The sequence below is a fragment of the Vollenhovia emeryi genome, unplaced genomic scaffold (genome assembly GCF_000949405.1).
Source record: "Vollenhovia emeryi isolate VEMERY1.0 unplaced genomic scaffold, V.emery_V1.0 DF939261.1, whole genome shotgun sequence".
NCBI lineage: Eukaryota > Metazoa > Arthropoda > Insecta > Hymenoptera > Formicidae > Vollenhovia > Vollenhovia emeryi.
Genome location: NW_011967105.1, coordinates 172273 through 190065, shown reverse-complemented (window position 1 = coordinate 190065; position 17793 = coordinate 172273). Strand labels below are relative to the sequence as shown.

Here is a 17793-nt window from a genome sequence, read left to right as displayed (position 1 = left end):
AGAGAGAAAGTAACGAAGTTAAGTTAGAGTTGCCAAAAATGTAACTGTAGCTGTAACTTCGCTACAAGTAACGAGTTACTTCCCAACCCTGAAATGATGTAAAGTTATGCCAACCGTGACTAGCAGTAGATCTAAAACACGTAAGGTTACACGTAGTAACATAAAATTACATCAGCGACTGCGAATTAATTATACAAGAGTCCTTAGAAACGTGTTTGTTCGCTGTAAGTTGTCTTCAAATAGTCATCGGGAAAAACGTATGTTGGGAAAGTTTTACGGAGAATGTACTCGGGTACAATAATTGCCTGTCCGCAGTTGGATTCTTAATGACATTTTAACGGGCGAAATAAATTATTCAAAGCAAAGCGCTCGCTTCGACGCCCGCTGCACCAATGTCGGTTCGAGGCGGACGAGACTTTTGCGAGGAATTATGCAGGACTACCAGGTTATAAGCACAATTGCCTGCAAACGAGATCATCAAGAATTGAAGTCGCGAAAGAGTAAAGGGGGACGAGGGCTCCGAAAGATCGATAGTTTAATAGGAGCGAAAGATTCTCCTCGGCGAGAGTCGCTCGCGCGGATAAAACCCTCCAAATATGCGCGCTGCGACAACGGTGGTTGTTGTCTTCTTTTCGCAACTCGTCATTGCCGAAAGGTACGCAGTTGGAAAATTTGTTTTTTTTTGTTAAAAAAATACCGGTAAAAATTTTTGTGCTAAACGTTTAACACATTCATGTGTTAATTTAACATATTGCTCTTGTGTTAATTGATCTCAAAAAATTATCTTTTTAAATTATTAAAAATCTAAAATTATTAAAATAACTGAAAAGAAATGCAAACTTCGCTCCCGCGTGTTGCAGAAGTTTTGAACGACTGCGTTGGTGCGAACGCAAAACGGCCGACCTAAAATCGGTGGTCGAACAAATCGTAGAAGAGATAGCCACACACAGCAGTTGCATTGTTTTCATCACTGATCCCGCTTATCGCGGACTGATCGATGTGCGCGCCCTCGAAATATCTTCTTTCTTATCGAGATACGACGTAAGTACCCGCGATTAAAATATTCCGAGCGAAAAGTTTCATTTATAACAGAAACATATGATTAAAAAAAATTTATAATCACATAAAGTTAAAATTTTGAAGCTCAATTAATTCTGGTCGCGTCAATTAATCCTTTCATGGCCGTGTTATTTTTGTTTATTATTATGATTGTTTTTTTTAATGGGATCCTGAGGAACCAGAGAGGCAAAAAGTATAAATGAGACTTAAGTTTCTGTGGTCATGAAAGGGTTCAAGTTCTCTTTTGCTCTTACTTTGCATGTAATTCGATAACAAAGTGCTATTTTATCATAAATATTTATGATAAGGATGACTTTTTCATACATATTTATCGTATTTGTTCACTTCAGATTGCTGTGCGCGATAGCGAGGATTTTTCACGGCCGAGGAAAAAAATAGTGAGAACGCTTCAACAAGTCAAAGCAACAGGTTGCGATGCATATGTTATACTAATCGGCAATGGACTGCTATCATCACGATTCCTGCAATATGTCGAAGGGTAAACAGTCGGGGCTACGCAATAACACATATTTCTTACGACTAACAATGATAGATTTGTCATCGTGAATAACCGGACAAGGAAAAAGTGGCTTTGCAAGTGAAATGCGGTTGGTTACACGTGACTTAATACTATGCAACATAGGTACTATGTAATTCATTACAAATTATAAATGTAACGGTACAGCGCATTGGACTTTAAAAGCCTACTTTTCCATTATTATACTTGCAAATTTGAATACCAAAAGTTTTTAGTCGACTATACATTTATCTGTAAATAATTCAGCCACTTGAAAAGTAAGTGAAAATTAAATTGAAAATGAAAACAAGGTGTATTCACACCTTGATTATTTTAATATTTGCTGGCGGTAGAACATCTTATTTTAATTTGGTTTAAAAATTGAAAATTGGAAATTAATAAGTAACTTTACAAACTGAAGATTCAGCCGACTTTGTCGAGGCTTCTGTGAAATTATTTTCATTATAGAACCGCGGAATATTCTCTAAGTTGTTGATTTCGCTTTCTCCAAGATACTCGCGCTATGACTCGCGGATTCTCATATTATTATCGGGGCTTGCATTTAGTATTTTGATCCTCTTAACTTCTCCCGTGCTCTTCGAATCGCCCTCACGATCTCCGCAGAGAACGTCTAATCAACACGCGCGGCTACTTCTTACTTCTGCACGACAATCGGCTGTTCAGGCCCGAGTTGCATTACATCTGGAATCGAATTGTTAACGTGGTGTTCATACGGCGATACAGCACGTACAAGTACCGTTCGGGTGAGCGAGTTACCGAGGAACGAATCGATCTCAATACCGTCTATTATCCGTCGCGCACCAGAGACTTCACGGCGATCAAGTACATCGATTCTTGGCAGAACGGCAAATTGCGTTACGGTAATAATCACTACATACCGAAAACTACGGACCTTCGTGGCAACAGTTTGCGGTTAGTACGTAATCATTCGTTCGTTAATGTATGCACGAGAATGAAGCTCATAATTCTCGGGATTCGTTCGCAAATCGCAACTTGAAGGAAACATTGCAAATTACAAAAACTGTAACAATTGTAATTTATTTTAAGTGCAATAGTTTCTTCGATATTTTTAATGAAAAGCTTGGGGCATGCGCAATAAATTCCGATAATTATCATATTATCTAAGTTGGTTCCCTCACATGCATTTATTTAAGGCGGAAATGGCCGTGCTCTAATAGAATTGTATATCTTTAACCCGGTGATAAATGACTCGTCGATCTGACATCGTTTCGACGTCAATCTACGAGTCATTCTCCCTGAAAAGTTTAGAATTAAAAATGTCATTGATACATTTAAATTCACTCTTATGTTAGTTTATTTTTCTGACAAAATTTGTAGAGTTGCGGTGTTCGAACATGTACCGGCCGTGACGGAAGCATCGCGAGATTACTATCAACAAAGTACAACAACTGCAAGCCCTAAGGCTTTGGGTATCGAATTTGAGGTACGTAATGAAGCGACGAATAAAGCAGAAAAATGGATAAAAATGAAAATGAAAATTACAAACCATAAACTGTAAAAGATATCGAACATGACGTTAATAAAATGTAAGTCAGCAATTGTCTTTATTTTAACGGAATTAAAATAAATCCAATACTTTTGTTAGATATTTCCTATTTCCATTACCGCGAACTGGTCTAAAAATTCAGGCGTCTAAGTTTCTACCAAAAAAAAGCAGCACTCCCTTTTCCCGGCATTATTAAATGCACAGGAATAAATACAAACTATTCCTCGCCACTCTTGTTTTTTTTTAATTTACAGTAAGGAAATGTAGGGACTATGTTTCAGTTAATTCGAATCATAGCAAAGGCGATGAACTTCGAAACGAACTACTATATGCCTTCTAACATCGTCAGCGAGAGATGGGGCAGTGCGGGAGATAACGATAGCTACACGGGCCTCCTCGGCGAGGCGATTGCCGAAAATGCCGATTTCTTTCTCGGGGATCTGCATTATACGCTGCATCATCTGAATTATTTCGACCTATCCACACCGTATAATACAGAGTGTCTTACCTTCTTAACACCAGAGGCATTAACTGATAATTCATGGAAATTACTGATACTACCTTTTAGGTACGTTATAATGTCACAAATACGCTTGTACGCTCATGTGAATAATGATTCGTTGAAAAAGTTTGCAAGAGTTAAACGGCACAAGACTGCAACTAGTCAAAATGAATAGTGTCCCGGGGAAAAAAGCCATGTGTCCAATTTTATCTAATTGCATCAAAAATGTCAGATGTGATAAAATTTGATCAGATTATATCCAAATTTTAATGTATCCGTTTATAAGCGTATCAAATCAAATGTGGTCAGATATTTGTACCGTTTTACCTGACTATATCTCACCACATCTGATTTGATATACTTATAAATGGATGCATTAAAATTTGGATATAATCTGATCACATTTGATCATATCTGACATTATTTGATACAATTAGATAAACTTGGATATATGGCTTTTTTCCCCGGAAATTTTTACTTTAATCTTTGCTAAAGCCGGGATTACGATGAACTTAACGTAACGGGAAGCTTGACATTGGCAGTTTTCACGTTGCGTTAAGTTCTGACACTTCATGTCACGTCGATCGTAATCAGCCGCATATAAAAACAATGTGTTTAGGTTTTACGTTACGTAACGTCCCGTCGCGTCCCGTTACGTTAAGTTCATCGTAATCTCGGCTTAAGTGAATATATTATGGAAATGCAAACTATTCGAATGCTAATTGAACTGACTGGAATTGAACGTTGCCGTGACTTTAAGTAGTCTTATTAGCTTTATACATATTAAATATGTTCTTTATCTTAAAACGAATTTGTCATATAGTATCAATATTATTTGTCCACGTCAACGAAGACAAATTGAATCTAATAATTAGATATATTGTAAATTAAATATTATATGTCGTCTATTCGATTCGATTTGGATGAAATTTTACCGATTCAATTCGGAAAAGGGAGTGAGATTGGATTCGATTCGATTCGATTCGACTCGACATCAGAAATCCTTGATTCGCACATCTCTATTATAATATTCTATTCTATTACAATATCCAGAAAAGTTTCAGTGTTTTTAATCTTGGCACTTGCATCGCGTAACGTTCAAAGCTACACTTTTCATATTTCCAGCCTGAACGCATGGATAGCGCTTCTTTGCACCCTATTGTTGGGCGGCGGGGCTTTCCACGTGTTTGCGTTGCTCTACCAGAAGTACATAGGCTCGCATGCAACTTCGAAACACGACGAAGCGTACGACAGTACGTCGGGTCTGTATCTGTTCACCGAGCTCCAAAACAGCATGCTGTACACATACAGTATGTTGCTTCAGGTCTCCCTGCCGCGTTTGCCGAACGCCTGGACCGTGAGGATCTTCATCGGCTGGTGGTGGGTCTACAGCATCCTGGCGGCCGTTGCTTATCGCGCCAGTATGACGGCGACCCTATCACGTCCTATCGCCAAGTATACGATGATGATATACAGCATGCATTGCGACGATTATTATCTCTTTCTTTCTATTCTTCCGTCCTCCCGTTATACGTGGACGGACGGGTGTTGCCGTCCCGCTCTTGTTGTCGCGCGCGCGGGTCTTAATCGGAGGTGCGCGCCGACGACGGGAGTGCGGTCGCCGGGCGCGAGGAGCGCGGGATGCGGACGGATCGAGTCGTCGTCAAAAACCAGGGGGGGAAAATGATAACGCGCCGGAAAAGAGCAGGATCTCGGTAGCTCCGCGCGTACCGTGCCGAAAGCCGAAGGCTCGACGCGAAAAACGAAGATTGGGCGCCAGACGCGGTCTTTCACGCGTCACGTCGCGATATCCGCCAAATCACACGAACGATCGGTATCGGCCTTCGTCACGGGCAGGCTAGCTCGCCTAACGGTAGAAGGGCTGGGCGGTTGTTGACACCAAAAGATTCCAGAGGCCACGGGACTTAATGAATTCAAACGACGGACGAGACGCACGAAGAGAGACGTACACGAAAAGAAACTCGAAAAATAATATAAATAAAATCGGGTTTAATGTAAAGCGGTGGTAACAAGCCGGTTGAGCGGCCGCTGTAACGGGCGGAGTCGCAGGCGACAATAGGCTTGTTTTCTGTTCCTATACTAGTGAACTAGTGCAATAAATTGGAGTAAGACAAGCATATTTTTTCTCATTCTAGCTTACTGCACTAGTTCACCAGTGCAGGAACAGAAAACAAACCCAATATTACAAGCCCCGAGATCGGGGGAACAACTCGCCGCGATACTCCAAGCGATACGGAGCAATCCGGCGCGAACTCAACGGCAGAAATTATCCGTACGCGATAAACCCTACTCGGAAGACACGGGCGCATTCAACGGTAATGTTCTCGCGAACGGTACGAATACCGTCGCACCCGCAACACTCGGCCGGGGCGCTTCGCCCGCGAAACTGGGTATTCGGCCGACGGATCGGCCCGTCTTACAACGACGTGCAATTCCCCGCCGGGCAGTCCCCGACGGCTAACTACGATGAGCTTTTCGCTCTCTCTCCCGGCCGCGCCGGCCGCGCTGGTCGGCAGGGGATCCCGCTCCGGACGCGCCGTCCGCACGAAACCCGCCACCGACAACGGCGGAAGCGGCACGGGGTATCGCAGACACACAGCCGTTCGCACTTTCTCGGTCGTCGCGGCTCTACGACGACGGGCCCTCACGCCACGCATGCACAAGACATTCCCGCGGCATGCGTACCCCGCGTGATCTCGCGCAACGCAACCCTCGCGCCGCGAATCTCCAGATCGGCTCCTACTGCTCCGCGCGATCGCGAAACTCGACTCACATACACTCACTCACACACACATAAAAGGAGACCTGTGCCCTGCAGGCTCCGGGGACCGCGGCTGCTTGTCGTCGCGACCGGGGCACCAAAGAAAATCTAAAGCCGACGGGCCGTAGCCCGGGCAACACCAAACGCGAAATTTTCCCGACGACGACAGAGCAACACGGGCCCGGACGCAATCGTACGGGGCGAAACGGACGGAGGAGGATCTCACCGGCACCTCGGCTCTCCCGGGATCGGCAGGCGGCAACGGCTCGTCCTGATCTCGCTCGGGAACTCGCACTTCGTGGCGGTAAAGCGGCGGTAGCGGCAGACCGGGGTCCTCACTCTTACAAGTTCGGCAACAGGCTGCTCCCGAAATTCCGTGATCGCGGATCGATACTATCGATAGTTCGGCCCCCCCCCCACCCCCGCGGCTGCTCACGCGAGGCGCGTGCCCCGCGGCCAATCGCGCGACGGCACGCGACAACGCCAGCAGCGATATTTTCCCACTAAGGCTCCCCCGCTGACGCCCTTCAGGTAGAGTGCCACGGGCCCTGGGCTCCTTCCTCCCGGCTCGCTGCTCCGCGTGCTCCGTTCTCAATCCGCAAGCCTCTCCCCGTGCTCGCCGCGGAATTTGTCCGTTAGCCGGGCCTCTCCTCTCTCCTCTGCCCTCGCGTCCATCCGTACTCACACGCTCGTATTCATAACAACAACAAAAAATCAGAAATAACGTCGGAACGACAAAATCTCTAACGGTCGCCTCTCTGGAGACTGCGGCACGGTTTCCCCTAATCTCGGCCTGTTGCCCTGAGGGAGGAACCCGGTGGACGCGCACGCGGGACGGCAACGTCACAGCATATAAAGTATATAGCTACACATTTCTCGGGCCGATTTTTAACATCGTGAACACAAGGGTTAATTCCGAGCCCTGAGTTAATTTCATTGATTTAATTAATTTAATTGACATCGAATATTTAAAAGTAAATTTCATCTTCTGCCGCAGTCAATTGATGCGATTTTTATTGCAGAGTAACCATCGATACTTTGGCGCAGCTGACAAGATCGTCGCTGGCTGTGGGGGGATGGAACGAGGAGAGCAAAGGGTTCTTCCTCGCCTCCTCGGACCCACACAGCCAGGAGATCGGCAACAAGTTCGAGTTGACGGAAAACGAGGAGGACGCGATCGATCGGGTGGCCAACGGGACGTTCTGTTACTACGAGAACTCGTATTTATTACAGCACGCACGCGGCAGGCGAATATTCGAGAAGCAAAATGATCGGAAGAACGTGAGCGCGAGGAGCGCTGAATCGTCCGTCAAATACAATCTGCATATTATGGAGGAATGCGTCGTCCACATGCCGATCGCGCTAGGGCTGGAGAAGAATTCGCCGCTCAAGCCCCACGTGGATCTATGGGTAGCTCGCTTGACTGTATATATTAATCCGTTGTGGGGTAATTTGCTGCCCCGTGAATTATTGCGGCTCAAGTTATTGCGAACGTAGCTCAGGAACACGAGAATAAAAGGATAGTTTTGTCGGAATAATTTTATCCATCAAAACGCACGTTTCCTGCTTTCTTTCAGCATCAAATCTGATGAAGTAACATTGTTCTTTCTTGAAATTTTGAATTGAATATCTACTCAATTTTACTTATGTATAGAACGTTATATCATAGTGCATAGAGGGAAATTTTATGAAATTGAACGTTGAAACTCCGTAGTCTCACATTAGAAGCATATCTTAAAATAGGAGACTTCTCTCTCTATGTATAAAATTCTTTGCTACGCATCCCTCAAAGGATATTTCGGGCGATTGAATTAATATTATTACGCATAAGTGACTTAGTAAAAAAATTCCATCCTGCCCTTAATATTTTATAACGTTGATATTGATATTAGGCTTCTAGGATCTCGGACTATTTAGCATCGCTTAATTCGCGTTTCAGGTGACGCGGATGACGGAAGTCGGTTTGGTGGGCAAATGGCTGAGCGATGTCATGGAATGGTCGAAGATCACTGAGACACGACTGAAATCGGAATCCGAGACGGCGTTAGTAAATTTACGCAAGTTGTACGGTGCCCTTACCGCCCTCGGGATCGGTTATCTTCTCGGATTCATTGCTTTATTTGGCGAAATTCTTCACTGGAGATACATTGTCCTAAGAAATCCGAGATACGACAAGTATTATCTCGATGCATTTTATAGAAACAATAATAAACCTAAAGCTAATTGAAGCAACATTCTTAAGTTTGTTCTGCAAATGTAGCGAGTCAATAAAAATGATAAAAACGAGCCTCTATAATATATGCTTGATTTTTATCACATCGAAATGGAACATCAAAGTTAGACATTTATTTCGAATCCTTATAGATAAAATATTACACAAGGCGAATATACTGCCGCCTCGCCGTTTTCCTATTTTGTCGAAAATTCCATCTACGATAGTCGCGAAAAGATAAAAGAAACCTTGAATTAAAAATACTGTTATTTATTTAACTTTATACACAATAAATTTAACTTATCTATTTACTTAAAATAACAATCGTTAGTGCCCATCTGTGGGGGGGTCTTTAATTATCTAGTTTTGCTTAAGACTTTGAATTAAAAGAATATATGTGAATCCAATTGAATTAAAATTTTATTTGACGAAAACAAATCGGTCTCCACAGAGGCCCTCCACCACCTCCGCCGATTTCAATCGGCGGTCCTCTTTTCTTTACAATATATACACAATATTATAAAAGAAAAAAATTACATCATAAAATTACAAATATAATATCTGTACAATACAATATTTCTCTCGACGTTATATGTGAAATATTCGGTATGCATACAATAACATGAAATTCTTGCAATGTAAAATATATCATATTGTATGTTTGGGATAGAAAATCTCGAATGTATTTATTAACGATCTCTTCAAAGTAAATCAAATCTACAAACATTTTAAGTAAATTTAAAGTAAAAATTTAACGAACGCATAACAACTTCTATCTTATTATATGCATCCAATTACATATTCGATATTACATTTTTCTAATTTCTACAACTAATGTTCTAAAATTGAAAATAAATACAAAAAAATTATAATATAATGTTTCTTTTAGTGTAATTTAATACATTTTATTAAAAATATATTTCATTAGAAATATATATTTTATTAAAAGTATTTTATTAAAAATTATGGAAAATATTATATTTAACAGTAATGCATTGCAGTTGTAACCGTATCTGTCTTTTTAATTATCGAGTTATGTCCCACTATTCCTGCCTACCCGAATTTCTACCTGCCCGTATTTCGATGTTATAGTCCTATCCATTTTCCTAATACCTATCCGTGTCTCAACTTTTTTAATAGACCTAAAAGTCTTTTATTAAAACCGCGACGCGATTTATATAAGGTTCAATTTGGGGTTATAATACGCGCGCGATTGGGATTTAATAGGGGTCTCTTCAATTTTGCACACATATGCGAGAATATATAAAGAAAAATAACCCACCCGAATTTTGACACATGAAAGAAATCACATTGTTTTGAACATCACCTTACATACTCTACTAAAGTGGCCAATATTGACCACTTACGTTATCTTATCCAATTTTCCATCGTTGGGCCAGATTGGACATACCTTTCGTTGCTCCCGGCCATACAGTCTGGTCATTTTGACCAGAGATCAGGAAGGAAGGAAATTCCTTCCATAGTCGGTTTATTATCCTCACCGACAGATATTTCGTACGGTTCGAATTATATGCGAGCGTCGATCGTATCGAAATGCAAGACCACGAGAAGTTAATTAAAGAAGAAAGTGAATTTAGAAATTTTTCTGTATAAAACTAATCATATATATCTTTACTTCCGTTATTTATTCGAGAATAGATAATGACTGTCTCTTCGTGACTCAATCTCCAAATTCGAAATTCAAGTATATATGTATATAGAAAAAAACAATTTACTTCGCGTTATATTTATTTTAATAACATTCCGCGATAAATGAAAATTTATAATATGAATGAAATTAAACAATAATTTCTTGAAAAATTTGCTGAAAACTGATCGCGAAGACCGACCGCGAAAACACGAAGATGCGTGTAACTGTGCATGTATTCATGCGAGACGCATCTTGAAAGTGTATTGCGAGATACACATACAGAATAAATGACGTGAGATCCAGAGAAAAGAAACTTTCCGTACGATAGACAGACCGACAATTGAACATTCTAGTTAATCATAATTTAATCTCAAATAGCGTATGAAAATAATATAAAGTTTCAGCGTTCTCGACAAAATATTCGAATCTCACGCCATAGTATTTTACTTTACATACATGTATAAATTTGCTACTGAAAAATGGATAGAATAGGTCACAAGAGATTAACTCGACGAATATATCAATAATATTCGTCATATTTTGCGTGAAAATGTGCGACATGCTGCAACGGAGCACTCAACCCTCCACAATAAAAGTCGCGATCACTCCCTTTCGATAAATGAAATATATTTTAAAGTAAACATGAAATTATACTGTAATCTATCCATTTTTAGGTAATAAATCTCCAGAATATATCAGTCTATGGTCTACATTCTACGATCTACGAGATTCATTACCTCAATAAAAAACTACTCACTCACCGACCGATGCGCAGCAGCGGAGTTGGCGTACGTCGATTCTGTAACACAAATAGAGAATTCGTTAAAGCAGTGTTCCATGTGAAAACTAATATGTTGTAAAATATATTTGCAAAATATAGTTAGATCGCACAAGTAATTCTTATGCGTATCAAACTTTATTTTGGCAAAAAGAATACTTTTACACAAAATGAAAAATCACATTTACCGTAAAGTTGCTCCGCCGACGCCTGATGCCTTTTCCAGGTCTGCTCCTCCACTCAGATCTTGTCCTCCGGCACACTCGCGAAAGCACAAAGAACGTTCGCCGCGATTTTACACTCCCGTTTGCAAATCCCATACGAAGGTATTCTGTTCCGTCAAGTTCGCCTCCACTTCGAGTCGACGAGTAAAGTTGAGACACGCGGTATCCACACCTTATTGCGAGCCTCAATAACTGTCGAATCTCAAAAGTGTGACAGGAACGGACATCGAACGAACACTTGTTCAAATGGGCTTCGAAAAGTCTTTGGTTCGATTATTCAAACGGCACTCCCGAACGCGACGAAAATGGAAACTTCGTATTATACGCGCACTTTCGTATGTACAATTGTCAGCGAGATTATTTCTTAGCATGCGATCGATGTATTATAATAATTATTTTACCCGACGATTCGTGTATCACCTTACGCTTTCAATCTAAAAGTGACGAATGTTTAACTTGAACGAATATTTTAACAGCACGGCGCGAGAGAGATTCGTCCGAGTTCGTTGTGTAGACGATCGAGATTTTCGTAAGAAATAAACGCGTTACGAGGAGCGACGCGAAACACAGGCGTCCGGGACGTTCGCCTTGCACGACTGATCCGCGACGAATAATTCCGTTCACTAGATTGTTTTCGACCGAGGTGTTTTTACGGCGCTACGTCATTTCGTGGAACCGGCGCTCGGCTTTCGACCGAGTTGTTTACGCCGCGCCGCTCGGTCTACGGCGCCCGGCAAGAAACAAGGTCACGCTTTACGCAGGATCATTCACGCGGCGACAGTTGAACGAGTGTGTTGTGCCCGCGCCGTTCCGCATACCGTATTGTCCCGTATTTATTCTTTCGCGACACGCGTTCGCGATTAAAGCCTATCACACAATAGGAAAGCACAGGCAATAGGAACAGGGAATAGAATTGGTTGGAAGAAAATTTCCGACGAATCCAGCGCGTCAAAAATTCTATTCTCTATTCCTATTGCCTGTTGCCTGGCATTGTGTGATAGGCTTAAGTGCGGGAAGAAACCGCGATCGCTTTCCGCGAATAATTAGCAAACGGTATCATCGCGCGAGTCCTCGCGATTTGCTATCGACGCTCGGTTACCGAGAGTGAAATTACTTGTCCGTTGCGTTAATTATACGGACGATAATTGCTTCTCTAATCGATGCTCGTTTGTGTCGCGTGGAATTTCTCGTTGCTTCGTGTCGATGTCAAAGTGCGTATAACTTTCAAGTTTTTCGCTTAATGTTTCTTTTATTAACGGAATTTGCGTCGAATACCCTCGGATAAATTCACGGGGAATACCGAGTGCAAATAGCGACTGCGTCCAATCGTATATTTTTCGCGTTCCTTCTCTGTCGCGTGTGATTAATACCGAGGTGTTGTACAAAGTGCCACGAAGTGTCAGTCGTTCCACGGAGTCTGGTCAATCGTGCCACGAAACGTAAGTACATACACATTTCACACGATCGCTTCGTTTTCTCAGCACATTATTATACATTTTCAATCGTGGGATTTTTAGTCTGTTTCTCGTATATACACCAAATTTACGATCGTAGAATCGTAAGAAGAGTGAGATAGCTTATGCTTCTCTCTCACTCGCGGGAATCCGTAGTCTGATACGGGCTTAACCCCACTGCTCGAATCAAGGCGAACGCCCGGTCTAGATATATTGCGTCTATGGTCGTGTCGGTGTGCGAGCTCCGCAGGTTGTGTCGCTAGGTTAGGATCAAACGTGCCAACTTACATTTACGAGAACGTACAACCAAAATACACGTATCGCATCATCTTTCGCGAACGCTACTGCTCGGTTAAGAAACTTTTCCGCACAATTGCGCTTGATTTTATTGGCTTCTTCTTGTTTGCAATATCGAGGATGGCAGGTCAAGATGTCTATTTGTTTACGCATTGTTCACTTCAAAATTCAACCGCTAGCGCGAACGGCCGGCTTCGGCCTACGCTTTTAATGTTTCTTGTTAAATTTTTTTATTGACTCCACAAGGAAATCGTCGGTCTCTCTCGATTGTGCCGCGATTTGGCGGACGATCTATGAAACATTTTAATCATCTTACAGTTAAATAGCATCGTTAACGACATGACGCACGTTAATTTTTTACATCGTCGTGCGAACGTGACGAACTTATGTGGGCTTGGACCTCTGGCAAAAATTTATCTTGGAACACGTAGACCGATATGTTCTCGTGATTATTTCGACCCGATCGAATTCGCTACAAGTGTGTATGGAACGGCACTTTCTCGTTAGTTCGCACTAGCGCGCACCAAGGCCCGTTTACAGTCAATTTTTATATCCAAGGATCGTCTTGAATACTTTTTGAAACGCTTGGCCAGTAAAATGATCCGTTTAGTATTCGCGTGGATCTTTTTTTTTGGGCTAGACAGTTTTTGGGACACTTTAGACGACCACAATTACAAGGCCTGTACGGGAATTCTGTAACTTGCTATCGAGGTTTTTCGATAACGTCAACAATCAATGAAAATCTGTGTCTTTTTCAAAGATCGTCCTCGCCATTGGCTGACGCTAGTTAACGATACCGAAAAGCAATCGATTGCAAGTTACAGAATTCCCGTACTGGCCTACAATGAGTACATGTGAACGGCGCTCTCTCGTTAGTTCACCTTCGTCGCTTAGTAAAGAGCGTGAGAAGTAAATCTCTGCGACCGATCCTGTCTACGGGATCCACGCCTCCCCTCGTAAATCTACGACTTGTGCTGCGATTAATTTGTTATTTGTCTCTTTTAAGGATTACCCGAAGTTTCGCCGTCATGGATGATTGCGAGAGAAAACAGGACTTGCAGGAACAGGAATTGGCGAGGAATGCTGTCCTGATATCCAGCAGTTCCTTGCCCTATACGACTCCGGTAAAAGGTATCCCACTTCAAGTGTATTCTCCGTTGATACTCGTTCGCGGCTGTTCCCTTGTGGCCGCAAGAACGTCACGATATTATAAAATAGACTCGCAATGTAATCACGAAGTATCAGTAGTCGCGGGAACGTCGCTACTGTAAACGCTAACAGAGGAAAGTCGTCTTGGATTATGGGACAGCAGGTTTTCAGCACTTAAATTAAATCGCGAATCTTTCGCAACGATTACGCAATCTAACAGTGAATCTTCCGCTAAACGGATTTCGCTCCAAGGGCAATAAATTCGTGGCGGGATCGACCGATGTTGCCTATTGATTTAGCAGAAACCCCCGCTGTCCCGTATTAGGAGCCACAATAGAGGACTTCTCTCTAACAATTGTGTGTCCAGGGTATGATTTCAACAAGGGAATCGACTATCACGAACTGTTCGCGACCATGGCGAGCTGCGGATTCCAAGCTACGAATTTTGGACGAGCGATCGAGGAAGTAAATCGGATGCTTCACCAACGGAACGTACTTCTCATGGAGGACCAGCTGGACGAGTCGGAAGAGGATGAATTTGTAAAAAGGAAATTCCATTGTACGATATTTCTGGGTTATACGTCGAATATGGTGTCCAGTGGCGTCAGGGATGTTATTAGATTTCTCGTGCAGCACAAACTGGTACGTTTGCGCATGCAACGGTCTCGTCGAACGAGTATCTCGTCGCGCTTGACGACTATAGACGTACGTTCTGTAGGTGGATTGTCTCGTAACCACGGCCGGCGGTGTGGAAGAGGATCTCATAAAGTGTATGGCACCCACGTACGTCGGCAGCTTCTATCTGGACGACAGGAAGCTCCGGGAAAGTGGAATCAACAGAACGGGAAATTTGCTGGTACCGAATGATAATTACTGTCTGTTCGAAGATTGGCTGATGCCCAAGCTGGACGCGATGCTGGCTGAACAGAGGACGAAGGTACACAGTAGCCGTCGTTGCAACAGACGATTGAACGCGCGTTCTTGCCCTACGAATTCACACGCAACGCTACGATCGAATCGCTGTTTTCTTCTTTTTTTCAGGGCACTTCGTGGACACCGTCCAAGATGATAGCGAGACTCGGCGAGGAGATCAATCACGAAGATTCAATCTACTATTGGGCCGCGAGAAATAAGATCCCGGTGTTTTGCCCGGCGCTGACCGACGGCAGCCTCGGGGACATGATGTTCTTCCATTCGTTCAAGAATCCAGGACTCGTGCTCGACATTATCGCGGGTTGGTTCCTTAACGTTCTGGCGCTTTCGCTCGCCCGCATGATCGCATATCAATCTTGAAATCTTTCGCGCAGACGTCACGAGATTGAACAGAATAGCCATGAAGGCGGTCAACAGCGGCATGATAATTGTCGGAGGCGGTGTGGTGAAGCATCACATCTGCAATGCCAATCTCATGGTGAAACAACTTCGTTTGGCGCGTAAGGGTAGAGGGAAAATTCTCTATTACGAGATAGTAGGCCTTCAACGTCCAGACTCAATCGCAAATCTTTTTCCTGCAACGATTACAACTCTGCTATTTCATATTAGCAGAGCCTGTCTCGTGATAGAGGATCTTCCTCTACTGTTACATTCGTCGCGCGGCAAATTTTTTAAGCGCGTTCACTGGCCAGAAGCCAGAAAAGTTCTAGACACTCGAGAACCTTTCTGTCCCGCGGCCAGTCGACACGCTTGGGGAAAAATTGGTCGCGCGACGAATCCAGTGGCAGCCTCATTCTCGACAAGTGTTTGCGACGGTAATGGCGATAAATTTTTTAGAGGAACGGCGCGGACTATGCCGTCTACATTAACACCTCCTCGGACTTCGACGGCAGCGACAGCGGCGCCCGGCCCGAGGAGGCGATCTCCTGGGGCAAGATTCGAAAAGACGCCGATCCCGTTAAGGTAACGCGCCACCTCCGTGGCTGAATTTAAATCAACTTAAAACAAGTCGGTCTCGGGTTGATCGAGCGCCGTCGTCGCTTTCTGCCTCAGGTGTGCGCGGACGCCACCTTGGTATTTCCGTTGCTGGTGGGAGAAACTTTCGCAAGATACCATCATACGGGGAAGATAGGAAAATAGGACAGAGTAGCTACGATACAGATAAGGCATGTAGGAAATGTCCGTGTAACGATAAGTGTATACAATAATTATGTCTACTTAAGTCATGTACGCGAGAAATATTAAATTTGTATAGAAAAGAAAAGAAGGGAGCTTAATTCTAGGACGTTCGACTGTTCGAGGGCAACGCGTGCACGCGCGGGAGATCGTTTTGCCGCCTCCGTATACGTGAGATGTGTCGACACACGTGGAGGAAAGTCCCTTGTTACGAGACGGTCTGCTAATCTGAGATAGCGGAGTTTCCGCTAAACTGATAGGCGTCAATCTCGTGGTTCCACCGCGGATTTATTGCTCTTGGGGTGAAATCTGTTTGGAGCGTGTAATGCAGTCGCGAAAATACAGATTTGCGATTGAATTCGGACGTTGAAAGCCTGCAGTAAAGGAAAATTCTGTAATTGAAATCGATGCTTTTCGGTATCGTTAACTGGCGGCAGCCAATGGCGAGGACGATCTTGGAAAAAGACGCAGATTTTCATTGGTTGTTCCTAGTTAACTTGCAACCAATGAAAGTCTACGTCTTTTTCGAGGATCGTCCTCGCCATTGGCTGTCGCTAGTTAACGATACCGAAAAGCGTCGACTGCAAGTTACAGAATTCCCGTACCGGTCTCGCAGCAAGAAGGACCCTACGTGCGTCGACGTGTCGTTTTATCTAAATCCAAGAAGGATCCGTTTTCACTTTTGTTACATTTGCCTAGACGCGCTTTTTTCCGAGAGAAGAGATCGAGAACGCGTCTTGCGAGCTCGGATTTCAATTTAAGTTTGCTTTGGAGAGAAAGAGTGGCCGCCCCCCCCCCCCCCAGGGTTTCTCCGAGGAGGATTCGCAGCTCCTCGGTTCGACCTCGTAGGACCGGAGGACGGATCTCGGGCGTCGCGACGCCTGCGCGGCGACGACGACGACGTCGGCGGCTACGGCGGCGGCAGGTGCACGGCGGCGCAGGTTCGCCAGGCGTCGCGACCCGCGAGGGGGCGGTAGGGGTGGCGGCGCCGTTCGCCAGTTGTTACCCGTAAGCCCGCGCTCGCGGACGACGGGCGTGAGACCAGCCCCCGGCTCATCCCCCGTCGCACGGCTCGGCTTCATCCCCTCGACTCTGCGGTTTCTGCCCGCCGTCCCGCCGCTCCCTCCCCCTCCCCCTCGCCCGCGCGGGGGTGACCCTCGGCCCTCGCGACCGTCGTCTCGTCGGCGTCGCGGCCTCCTCGCGCGCGAGGACTACGTCGCCGTCGTCCGTTATCAACCCGCCCCTCCCCGCCCGCCGCGCGTCCCCCCTCGCGGGATATCGCGTATCGGTTGGTGCTGCTGCTGCTGCTGCTGCTACTGCTGCTGCTGGTGTTTGGTGGTGGTGGTGGTTGGCCGTCATCGGTATGAACGATGATGGACGTGGAGGAGACGAACACGGCGTCCACCGCGAGCTCCTCACCGAGACCCTCCAGCCCCGCCGCGGACTCCACTTTCATCAGGTGAGACGATATACTCGCGGCGCGCGCGTAATCGTCGCGCGCGTACAAACGTCCAGCGCGCACATTGGGAGC

General features: G+C 44.5%; 3 protein-coding genes across 9 annotated transcripts in view; all 3 read left to right on the top strand.

Moving 5' to 3' along the window:
• The first annotated feature begins 80 nt into the window (after window positions 1-80).
• Window positions 81-8717, top strand: LOC105559642. Of its 2 annotated transcripts, none has more exons than XM_012008088.1 (9): window positions 81-655; window positions 861-1041; window positions 1410-1558; window positions 2321-2509; window positions 2936-3041; window positions 3386-3672; window positions 4732-5061; window positions 7411-7798; window positions 8328-8717. In XM_012008088.1, exons 1-9 carry the CDS (start codon window positions 597-599, stop codon window positions 8613-8615), a joined length of 1977 nt encoding a protein of 658 aa, XP_011863478.1. In that variant the 5' UTR covers window positions 81-596; the 3' UTR covers window positions 8616-8717. The 2 variants fall into 2 exon arrangements, with proteins under 2 accessions (XP_011863478.1, XP_011863477.1); XM_012008087.1 differs by having other exon boundaries at window positions 2201-2509.
• Window positions 8718-12448: 3731 nt separating this feature from the next.
• Window positions 12449-16365, top strand: LOC105559641 (probable deoxyhypusine synthase). Of its 6 annotated transcripts, XM_012008081.1 has the most exons (9): window positions 12449-12464; window positions 12641-12692; window positions 14011-14135; window positions 14521-14795; window positions 14872-15090; window positions 15195-15387; window positions 15461-15564; window positions 15924-16049; window positions 16140-16365. In XM_012008081.1, coding segments are annotated over exons 1-9 (1182 nt in total). In that variant the 5' UTR covers window positions 12449-12463; the 3' UTR covers window positions 16227-16365. The 6 variants fall into 6 exon arrangements, with proteins under 6 accessions (XP_011863471.1, XP_011863475.1, XP_011863474.1 ...); XM_012008085.1 differs by lacking the exons at window positions 12449-12464; window positions 12641-12692 and adding an exon at window positions 12868-12970; XM_012008084.1 differs by lacking the exons at window positions 12449-12464; window positions 12641-12692 and adding an exon at window positions 13002-13058.
• Window positions 16366-17512: 1147 nt separating this feature from the next.
• The window catches only part of LOC105559640 (ecdysone-induced protein 78C), a 90124-nt gene continuing 89843 nt past the window's right edge, over window positions 17513-17793 (top strand). Inside the window, exon 1 of the mRNA XM_012008079.1 lies at window positions 17513-17721. Within this exon, the coding sequence (XP_011863469.1) occupies window positions 17633-17721 (89 nt within the window). The 5' untranslated portion in view covers window positions 17513-17632. The remainder of the gene's footprint in view (window positions 17722-17793) is intronic.